Source organism: Mobula birostris, chromosome 3, assembly GCF_030028105.1.
Source record: "Mobula birostris isolate sMobBir1 chromosome 3, sMobBir1.hap1, whole genome shotgun sequence".
Lineage (NCBI taxonomy): Eukaryota > Metazoa > Chordata > Chondrichthyes > Myliobatiformes > Myliobatidae > Mobula > Mobula birostris.
Window position 1 is genome coordinate 229,580,773 of NC_092372.1, and position 11,060 is coordinate 229,591,832.

General features: G+C 53.7%; 1 protein-coding gene across 2 annotated transcripts in view; it reads left to right on the forward strand.

Annotated features, from left to right (window-relative positions):
• Positions 1 to 9,303, forward strand: part of LOC140195636 (alanine aminotransferase 2-like) — a 69,143-nt gene extending 59,840 nt beyond the window's left edge. For both annotated transcript variants that reach the window (XM_072254314.1, XM_072254315.1), the window contains one exon: positions 8,618 to 9,303. In XM_072254314.1, the coding sequence (XP_072110415.1) occupies positions 8,618 to 8,708 (91 nt within the window). In that variant the 3' untranslated portion in view covers positions 8,709 to 9,303. The remainder of the gene's footprint in view (positions 1 to 8,617) is intronic.
• Positions 9,304 to 11,060: the final 1,757 nt, after the last annotated feature.

An 11,060-nucleotide genomic window follows, 5' to 3' on the forward strand; every position in this document is an offset into this window, starting at 1 on the left:
CTCTGTGTCTGAGCCCGGGAGTGTGTGATGGGACGGTGTGGAGGGAGCTTCACTCTGTGTCTGAGCCCGGGAGTGTGTGATGGGACGGTGTGGAGGGAGCTTCACTCTGTGTCTGACCCCGGGAGTGTGTGATAGGACGGTGTGGAGGGAGTTTCAATCTGTGTCTGAACCCGGGAGTGTGTGATGGGACCGTGTGGAGGGAGATTCACTCTGTGTCTGACCCCTTTTTTTTTTAAACAAAATTCTTTATTACAAATGTCGGTGCTATACAATATTTACAAACCCAGTGACTAACACATTTACTACACTACAAACTGACAATACATGTTAAACCAATATATTGCCATCCTCATCAATGATGGCATTTACACCCCGCGGAGCCCAACGGTCCCGGAACATCTCGACGGTCGCCGTGGACTGTGCGTATTCCTTTTCAATATTCACCCGGGCACGAACATACCCCCTAAACATAGCCAGGCAGTCCGCCCGGGGAGAACATCCTGCCACCCTTTTCCAGGAACCACGGATGGCAATTTTTGCCAGCCCCAGGAGCAAGTTGACAAGGACAACCTCATCCCTCTGTGCCCCCCTCCTTACTGGATGACCATATATGAATAGGGTGGGACTGAAATGCAACCAGAAGGCGAGAAGCAGCCCACGCAAATACGCGAAAAGGGGCTGCAGCCTCACACACTCCACGTACATATGGTACACGGTCTCCTCCAGCCCGCAGAAGTGACACGCGGCTGGGAGATCCGTGTACAGACTAAAGAACTTATTGCAGGGCACCGCTTTATGCAGCACCCTCCAGCCAAGATCCCCAAGGTGCATGGGAAGGACTCCCTTGTAGAGGGACTTCCATTGGGGACCCCCCTCACCTCCAGGTGGAAAGACCGACCGCCATGGCGTGTCGGGACGGTGGACAAATGCTAGGAAGTGGAGGGTGTGGAGCAGCAGCCCATAAAGGTACCTCCTACCTGCATCCCTGAATGGGATTGTGGGTGTCGATGAAAGACGGCTCAAGTTGTGTGGATTCGTCTCTCGGGTAAGGCTGCGGGGCCTGGGCCCGACGAGCAGCTCAGCCCGAGTCGTTCCACACACCTGAGCCGCACTGACATCCGTTGAGACAGGGCAAGGGTCGGCCAGGACCCCGCCCTCTGCCAGAGGAGGGGATTCCCGGCCTGAGGCAACCATGTTCCAGACTCTCAGTAGGTCCTGATAGAAGCCGGGCAGCCTCTGCAAAGCAGCACGGCTGACGCCCGCCGGTGGTAGCTGCATATCTTCGGCAAGACAGCAGCCCCTCCGGAGGAAGAAAGTCGCCAACACGTGCCACCTGGGAGGGCGCTCGGGGTACAGGAATCTCTGCAGAGTCCTGAGGCGGAGAGCCGCCAGTCGTGTGCGTACACACACCAGCGACTGTCCGCCCTCTCCTTCTGGGAGACTCAGAACCGCTGCAGAGACCCAGTGCTTCCTGTTTCCCCAGAAGAAGTCCACTAGCTTCCTCTGCATTCTTGCGACAAAAGGGGCAGGGGGGGGCCAAGGTGACCATCCGGTACCACAACATGGAGGCCACCAGCTGGTTTATGACCACCACCCTGCCTCGATAGGAAAGCACCCTGAGAAGGCCTGACCAGCGCCCTAGCCGGGCCATGACCTTTGTCTCCAGGTCCTGCCAGTTCGCCAGCCAGGTCTCCCCAGAAGGACTCAGGTAGACTCCCAGATAGAGAAGACGTCTGGTGCTCCACTCAAAAGCTCTCATCTCCTCCGGCAGGGAGTCCACCTGCCACTGGCCTACTAAGAGTCCGGAAACTTTCACCCAGTTGATCCTGGCGGAGGATGCCGCCGAGAAAACATCTTGGCACTCGCGCATCCTCCGCAGGTCACAGGGGTCTGTCATCATGAGGAGTACGTCATCGGCGTAGGCCGAGAGGACGACCCCCATGTCCGGTTCGCGCAGAACCAGACCTGTCAGCCTTCGCCGAAGACGGCCGAGGAATGGCTCGACACAGATCGCATACAGTTGACCGGACATGGGGCACCCTTGACGCACTCCTCTTCGGAAGTGGATAGGTCCTGTCAATGATCCGTTAATCTTAACTAGGCACTCTGCGGCAGAGTACAGGAGCCGAACTCGGGCCACAAAGTGTGGTCCGAGCCCAAAAGCCTGCAGGGTGCCCACCAGGAAACTGTGGTCCACCCGGTCAAAAGCCTTCTCCTGGTCAAGAGAAAGAAATGCTGCCGGGGTCCCAGTCTCCTGGAGTAGGTGGATCAGGTCCCGTACTAGGTGGACATTGTCCTGGACGGAGCGGCCCGGGACTGTGTAAGATTGGTCAGGATGGACCACCTGTCCAATTACCGAACCCAGACGGTTGGCCGTTGCCCGGGCGAAGATCCTGTAGTCCGTGCACAAGAGGGAGACCGGCCGCCAGTTCTTTAGCAGGCGGAGGTCTCCCTTCTTGGGCAGTAGGACCACAACAGCTCTTCGCCATGAGAGGGGCATTTCTCCGGTGGCTAGGTTCTCCCCTAGGACAAGGCTGTAATCATCCCCCAGGACATCCCAAAAAGCCTGATAAAACTCAACACTCAGTCCATCCAAACCAGGGGACTTGCCCCTCCGGAGATGCCGAAGGGCAGTGGACAGCTCCTCCCGAGTCAGGGAGGCATCCAGACGCACTGCGTCCTCTGGGCTGACCTTAGGCAAATCCTCCCAGACCTCATTTCACGCCTCCGCATTTGACGGATCAGGCGAGAATAAGGACCGATAGAATGAACGGACCTCGTTGTTAATTCCATCAGGGTCCGTGATGGAGGAGCCATCGGCAGCCAGCAACTCCACTAGCTGCTTTTGAACTCCCCGCCACCTTTCCAACGAGTAGAAGAAGGGTGAGCCACGGTCCAAATCCTGCAGCATTTGGATCCGTGACCTCACGTACGCACCTCGGGACTGCTGAAGCTGCAGGTTCCTTAGTACGTCCTTCTTCTCCTGGTATTCCTGCCACAGCTGCTGGTCTCCAGCAGTCGGACCGAGGCGGGACTCCAGGTCAAGCAACGCTCTCTCAAGCCGCTCAACCTCAGAGCTCCGCCTCTTTGTCGACCCCCTAGTGTACTCCCGACATAAAAACCGGATGTGGGCTTTGCCCACATCCCACCATAGCCGTAGGGAGCAGAACTCTCTCCGCCTCTCCTTCCAGGAGACCCAGAAAGCTCGGAACGAATCCCGGAATCGGCTGTCCTCCAGCAGCCGGTTGTTAAAATGCCAATACCCGGATCCCACCCGAGGGTGCAGTGGAATAAATTCCATCCACACAAGGTGATGATCCAAGCACGACACCGGCCGCATGGAGGACGCCGACACGCGGGAGACGTAGGCCCGAGAGATGTAAATGCCGTCTATCCTGGAACCCCCCTCTCTAGACCTTCTCGAGAAGGCGCTAGAGTTGGGGTGAAGATTCCGCCAGCTGTCCACCAAGTCAAAGGAGCCAACTAGCTCCTTTAACTTTTTTGCCGATGCTGGGTCGCGTTGGAGGCCCGAACGGTCCTCCGCCTCGAGGGTACAATTGAAATCTCCCCTGAGGATGACGCAATCCCCAGGATCGATGGAGCTCAGCAGGGTGGACAGCTGGCAGAATAGGCGCGTCTGCATCACACCGCGCCTGGGAGCATACACATTGATAAAATGCAATGGTACGCCATCCAGGCGCACAACCAGGTGGAGCAGACGGCCGGGCACAACGTCCTGGACTCTTTCAATTACTGGCTGGAAGGTCGGGGCCAACAGGATCGCCACCCCGCTAGAAATGGAGCTGAGGTGGCTCATGTAGACCCCGCCCCGCCACTCCAGGAGCCAAGCAGACTCATCCCCAGGGATGGTATGGGTTTCCTGCAGGAAACTCACCGTATACCGCCCATCCCTGAGGGCTGAGAGATTGTTATGCCTGCGAAGAGGACCCCTGCTACCGTTTACATTGAGACTAGCTATGGTAAGCTTCATGGCGGGAGCACACTAGGTCTCAGCAGCTGTGCCTATTTCGGTGAGAGCGGAGGCGCCCTCCACCACACTGTCCGGAAAGAAAGCAAGGTCACTTTTTGCCTTCCGGGCTCGAGCGGTACCAGCGACACCCTGTGACCCACCAGGGAGGGAGAGCGAGGCTGCTTCTCCCTCTAATGTCCCTTACTAGGTCATCTAGGAAAGATTTTAATTGCCGTCTGTCGTTTCCCGCCACCGCATTCCTCTTTCCCTTTCCCTTTCGTCCGAGGATGACTCGCAGGGACCTCACCAGCCTCGGCAGGCTGGGCCAGCGTAGCGAGGCTAGTTGAGGCCGGTGCTTGGCACCCTCAGAGGTGAGAATAAAATGCTTAATTTCCTCTACAGGTATCAATGGGGACTTCTCAGGAGGGGTGAGGATGTCCATTATTTCACTATCGAAAGAGTCCCCCTCCAACCCGTCACTGCAGACAGAATCCCCATCGGCCTCCCCGCATGTTCCAATAGATGGCTGCGCTTGTGACCCATACCGCGCAGCGGGCACCTCGCTCTTACCTGCCCGCTCCACCGTCGCATCAGCCTCATCGACATTTGCGACAGTGGAGGGTCAATCCCCAGGGACTCCCTGCAAGTCATTAATTGCTGGGGTCGACGTGCACAGAAAAACGCCCTCCCCAGGGGGCAGGCATAGAGGGGAACACGGCACCTTTGGTCCAAGGGATTCACAAGCAGCCTGGTGCTGAGAATGAGAGAGCTTTGTCTCGTCTCCTCTTACATTATTCGGTACACTGGCCTCCAGAGAGGCGCTGACTTGTAGGTCCTGGGTGGAGGCCTCCAGGGCTGCCTCATTTGTGCAAACAGGGCTATCACAAGCTTTTTGCACAACCACACCATCTACCCCAGGACTGGTGGCTACATCTGGGGACTCAGGTTTAGAACCAACCCCTACCCGGATTCCCACCCCTTCCTGGGACTCCCCCGCATCTACATCCCCTGCCCTCTTGCGGGAACGTTCCCTTCTCCTCTTCACACCGGAGGAGCACACAGGTGCAGGCTTCACCGATGGGGCGGCGCTTTCTGTTTCCATCGCCCCGTCTGCTTGCGCACCTCCCCGAGCCCCACGCTCCACTTCAGGCGAAATGGGCGTGAGCTCTGCAGCCTCAAAGGCCCGCTTCTTACTGTGTTTGGATTTCCCCTTTGCCTTCTTACTCCGCACAGACTCCACCCCGTCCCCCACCTGAACCACAGGGAGAGGAGCAGGGACCGACCCAACCGTAGGAGTAGGGGTAGGGGTAGGGGCAGGGTGAGGGGCTGGGGCAGGATCACGGGCGGGGGCAGGGTCAGATGCAGGCGCAGATGCACGTGCAGGAGTAGGATCAGGGGCAGAGGTAGCTGGGGCACTGGTGCCCGAAATGGGGTCCCTCGGGTTCCGGGCGGCAGGACAGTCCCTCCGAAAGTGCCCCACCCCCCTGCACGCATGGCACCGCGGGCGCTCGGAGCTCCAGTACACCTGATAATCCACTCCCTCGTGCCGGACAGTAAACCGGCCCTCAACATTGTCCTCCCTTTCCAGCTGCATGAAAACCTGACGCCGGAAAGAGATTACGGTGCGGAGGGTGCGTCTCTTAAATTTGTGTCGGATGGCAGTGATCTCCGACCTTACTTGCCCTAAACAGGCCAGTGGGGGAAGCAAGTCCTCATTTGGAATGAAAGACTTAACATGCCCAAGCACGATACGCTGCGTGGGGGCCGTCACCAGCTCCATAGGTAAAAAGATGTTGTCTACCGTGACTCCCCTGCTTAGGGCCCGGTGCACTAGCTCTTCATTCGCCAGATAAAACACCGCCTTTCCGAACTCCTTCTCGGTGGCCAGAATATCACCTTTCCCAACAAGGTCCTCCATTGCCTCCGTACACTTTTCTAGTGTCATTCCAGGGCGCAAAATACATTGCACCCCACGTTCCACCTTCACCGACCGAAACAGGGCGTTGTCCGAGGCCGGGGAGGCAGCCGCCCTTGCGTAACTCCCCGAAGGTCCGCGACTCCCTGGAGACCAGTCCGGCAGGCTGGCGCTCTTTCCAGTCCGAGAATCCTACAGCGGTGCCGGTTAGAAGTCCTGGAACGAGTCGAATAACTGGCCGGGAAAGTTTGCAGTCGACAGTTCCTCGCTGGCTCGACGCCAGGAAAGGCTCCGTCGGACTTGCAGAGACCCAGGCCGGGAGAGGCCGAAACGTCCTTCCAGATGCTCCGGCACCAACACCGGACGAAAATCAGGAAAACAATGGAGGAGGAACGTTGCCCCGATGTCAATGGGGGGGGGGGGGAACGACAGCGTTTGCCTCCGGTTTTGGAGCGAACCGGCTTCCTGGCGAGTTGCCAGCGGCCGCAGCTGGGAGCTACGCAGTTAGCAGCCGCCAACAAACCCAGCCCAAACCGGCAGTAAAACTCCACACCGAGTTTCCACACCAGCGCCATCACTCACTCGGTTGTCCAAGAGACTTTTAGAGCCACCTCCAAAGTACTCCACGAACTTTATCCAGTAGTTTTGCCTCGATTTCTCCCAGCTCAGTCAGCACAGCTCCTCTCTGTGTCTGACCCCGGGAGTGTGTGACGGGACGGTGCGGAGGGAGCTACAAGTGTGTGCAGTCAGGCCTCGGATGTTGGAAGATGGAAGATACTTTGTTTGCTGCTGTCTGGGTCATGGCGTTATCCTGATGTCCAGAAAAACAGGGACAATTGGTGCTGCTGGGAGGCCGGGCAGGGCAGTAGTGGGGTGTGGTGTTGGAGTCAGGAATAATCTGAACTGAACCTTGTGTACGACACCTTATAAACCCCTGCCTGGATATCTGCAGTTCAACGGCATTCTGAAACACGCACATCTCAAACTTCCTGCATCCCACGCCCTCCAGTCCAGCCTATCACCTGGATCCACCGGTCACCAGCCAGCTCTCTCGCCGTGAAAGCGGTTAGCGTGATGCTTTACAGCGCCACTGACAGGAATATCTGTTCAGTTCCTGCTGCCGTCTGGAAGGAGTTTGTATGTTCTCGCCACTAACCAGTGAGTTTCCTTCCCGTCCCACATGGATTCACCTATCGCCTTCTAGCTTGTCCTCCTTCGTGTCCTGGCACCTTCCCTCGTCCTTTCCAGTCCTGAGGAAAGGTCCTGACCTGAGACTTCGACTGTTTATTCACTTCCAATGGTGCAGCCTCAGCCGCTGAGTTCCTCCAGCATTTCGTGTGTTGCTCTGGATTCCCAGCAACTGCTAAATCTTGTCTTTATGGTTTCTTCCCATATTGCATGGACATACCGGTTAGAGTTAGTAAGTTGTGGGTGCCAAGACGATGGGGATGTTTACGACTGCCCCAGTGTAAACTTCGGATTGTGCTGCTTCTTGACACAAACTACGTATTTCACCGTATGTTTCAACGTAAATCTGACAAATAAAGCCAATCTAATCTTTATGCTGGCCACCTCCTCACCATGTTCAATCTCGGCCTTCACCCTGCTTGTGCAGCTGGATCCTGAATTTCCTGTCAGATCACCGGCAGGTGGTAAGAGTGGGCTCCCTCACCTCTGCCCTGCTGACCCTCAACACAGGAGCCCCTCAGGGCTGTGTACTAAGCCCCCTCCTTTACTATCTGTATACCCATGACTGTGTCGCCACCCACAGCTCCAATCTGCTAATTAAATTTGCTGACGACACTACGTTGATTGGCCTAATCTCAAATAATAATCACAAGGCAGCCTACAGAGAGGAAGTCATCACCCTGACACAGTGATGTCACGAAAACAACCTCTCCCTCAATGTTGCAGAAACAAAGGAGCTAGTTGTAGACTACAGGAGGAATGGAGACCTTTATTGATATCAATGGATCTGGGGTTGAGGGGGTGAACAGTTTTAAATTCCTGGGCATAAACATCACCGAAAACCTCATGTGGTCTCTACATACCAGCTGTGTGGTGAAAAACCGTCCTTCACCTCAGACGGTTGAGGAAGCTTGGTATTGGCTTTGAAATCCTAAGAGCTTTCTGCAGGGGCACAATTGAGAGCATCCTGACTGGCTGCATCACTGCCTGGTATGGGAACTGTACTTCCTTTAATCGCAGGACTCTGCAGAGAGTGGTGTGGACAGCCCAGTGCATCTGTAGATGAGAACTTCCCACTATTCAGGACATTTACAGAGACAGGTGCGTAAAAAGGGCCCAAAGGATCATTGGGGACCCGAGTCACCCCAACCACAAACTGTTCCAGCTGCTACCATCCGGGAAATGGTACCACGGCATAAAAGCCAGGACAGACAGGTTCCGGGACAGCTTCTTCCACCAGGCCATCAGACTGATTAGTTCATGCTGATGCAACTGTATTTCCATGTTATATCGACTATCCTGTTGAACATAATATTTATTTTAAATTACATCTCCTTTCAAATGTGCAATTATAGTGATTTTTACTCCTCATGTATATGAAGCATGTAAGTAATAAAGTCAATTCAATTCAAAGCTAATATTTATGCTGGCTATCTGCCCTCAATCTTTAATCTAAAACAAAAGTTTAACCCTCCAGCCATTAAGTTCCTCCAGCATTGTGTAACCCTCTGTTGTCTATCTCTGTCTCTCTCTCGTCCATCCAGAATGACCTTCGCCCTTCCCATCAAGGAACTGACACTTGCCCTGGAGAAGATTGTGGATTTCCACCAGAGGTTCATAGCTGAGTTCTCCTGACTGCCAGGACTGGGAACGGGTGTCGCAACCTCCAGCCAACCTGGGAATGGAACTTGCATGTCGGTGGTTGTCTCTGACCCTGCCCAGCGCACTGACTGCCCGCACCTACCTGCAATAAACTATTTACACGTTGTTGGTGGTTTTCACGATGGCATTACCATCACAGCCCCAGTTAGAGTCGTAGAGCAGCCCGGCACAGAAACAGGCCCTTCAGTCTACTGAGTTCCTGCCAAACTCTTCATCTGCATCATCCATCTCCCCACAACTGGGCTATATCCCGAAATACCCCTCCCATCTGTATAGTTATCCAAACTTCTCAAGTTTGGGGCGTAGGGCGACCTGGTGGCTTAGCGGTTACTGTAACGCCTTACAGTACCAGCACCCTGGGACCAATTCCCAGCTCTGTCTGTAAGGAGAAGGTTTGTTCCTCCAATGACCATTCAGGTTTTCTCCGGGTGCTCCAGTTTCCTCCCCGTTCCAACGACATGCACGTTAGCAGGTCAATTGTTCACGAGTGTAATTGGGCCATGTGGGTTCAGTAGACTGGAAGGACTGTTTACCATGTGCTATCACTGAGAAAATAAGTAAATAAATAAACAGAAAAACTAAAGAATGAATGAATATATATGGTGCAATCAATCATACTTCCACTAACAGCTGGTCCCACACTCTCATCACCCTCTGCGTAAAGAAGTTTCCCCTTAAAAATTTTACCTTTCACCCTTAACCCATGACCTCCAGTTGTAGTCCCACCCAACCTCTGTGGAAAAACCCTGCTTGCATTTACCCTCATGATTTTATATACCTCCATCAAATCTCCCCTCTATCTTCTCCAGTCTGGGGAGTAAAGTCCAAACCTATTCAATCTTTCCCTAAAACTCAGGTCCTCCAGTACCAGACACATCTTTGTCAATTTTCACAGCAGTCATTGATTCCCTTTGAGATTGTTGCTCAGGCAGCCCCTGCGGGTGATTCCCAACGGTCCAGAATGTTGCTGTGTTCTGTGCTGGCCAACAGCCGTGCATGGAAAGTAGAAAGCACACCAAACCCTCCCTGTATCGTCTCCGATGGAAGAATGTTGTACTACAGAGAGGCAACGGGGAGCAGGTACACAGTAACCCAAAAACAAACACAGATAGTCGGTGGTGAAGATCCTTGGCATGCTTACCTTCATCAGACATGACACTGAGTAAAACCATTCAGTCCAACATCGGACATGGCATTGAGTAAAACCATCAGATCCTTCATCAGACATGGCATTGAGTAAAACCATCAGGTTCTACATCGGAGATGGCATTGAGTAAAACCATCAGGTTCTACATCGGAGATGGCATTGGGTAAAACCATCAGGTTCTACATCGGAGATGGCATTGGGTAAAACCATCAGGTTCTACATCGGAGATGGCATTGGGTAAAACCATCAGGTACTCCAACAGACATAGTATTGGGTGAAACTATCCGGTCCAACATCGGACATGGCATTGAGTAAAACCATCAAGTCCTTCATCGGACATGACATTAATAAAACCACTAGGTTCTACATCGTTTATGACATTGAGTAAAACCATCGAGTGAGACAGAAATAAATTTTCCCTTTATCTGTTCCATACTGGCAACGATGCCCATCTAAGGACGAGTTCCACTTGAATCCCAGGGGGACTGATATCCTGGCGGGGAGGTTTGCTAAGGCTACTGGGGAGAGTTTAAACTAGAATTGCTGGGGGGTGGGAACCGAACTGAAGAGACTGGGGAAGAGGTGGTTGGCTCACAAATAGAGGAAGCTTGGAGACAGTGTGTGAGGGAGGATAGGCAGGTGATAGAGAATGGATGTGCTCAGACCGACAGTTTGAGATGTGTCTATTTTAATGCAAGGAGTATTGTGAACAAAGCAGATGAGCTTAGAGCATGGATCAGTACTTGCAGCTATGATGTGGTAGCCATTACAGAGACTTGGACGGCTCAGGGACAGGAATGGTTACTTAGAGTGCCAGGTTTTAGATGTTTCAGAAAGGACAGGGAGGGAGGCAAAAGAGGTGGGGGCGTGGAACTGTTGATCAGAGATAGTGTCACGGCTGCAGAAAAGGTGGACGCCATGGAGGGATTGTCTACGGAGTGTCTGTGGGTGGAGGTTAGGAACAGGAAGGGGTCAATAACTTTACTGGGTCTTTTTATAGGCCCCCAATAGTAACAGGGATATCGAGGAGCAGATAGGGAAACAGATCCTGGAAAGGTGTAATAATAACAGAGTTGTCATGATGAGAGATTTTAATTTCCCAAATATCGATTGGCATCTCCCTAGAGCAAGGGGTTTAGATGGGGTGGAGTTTGTTAGGTGTGTTCAGAAAGGTTTCT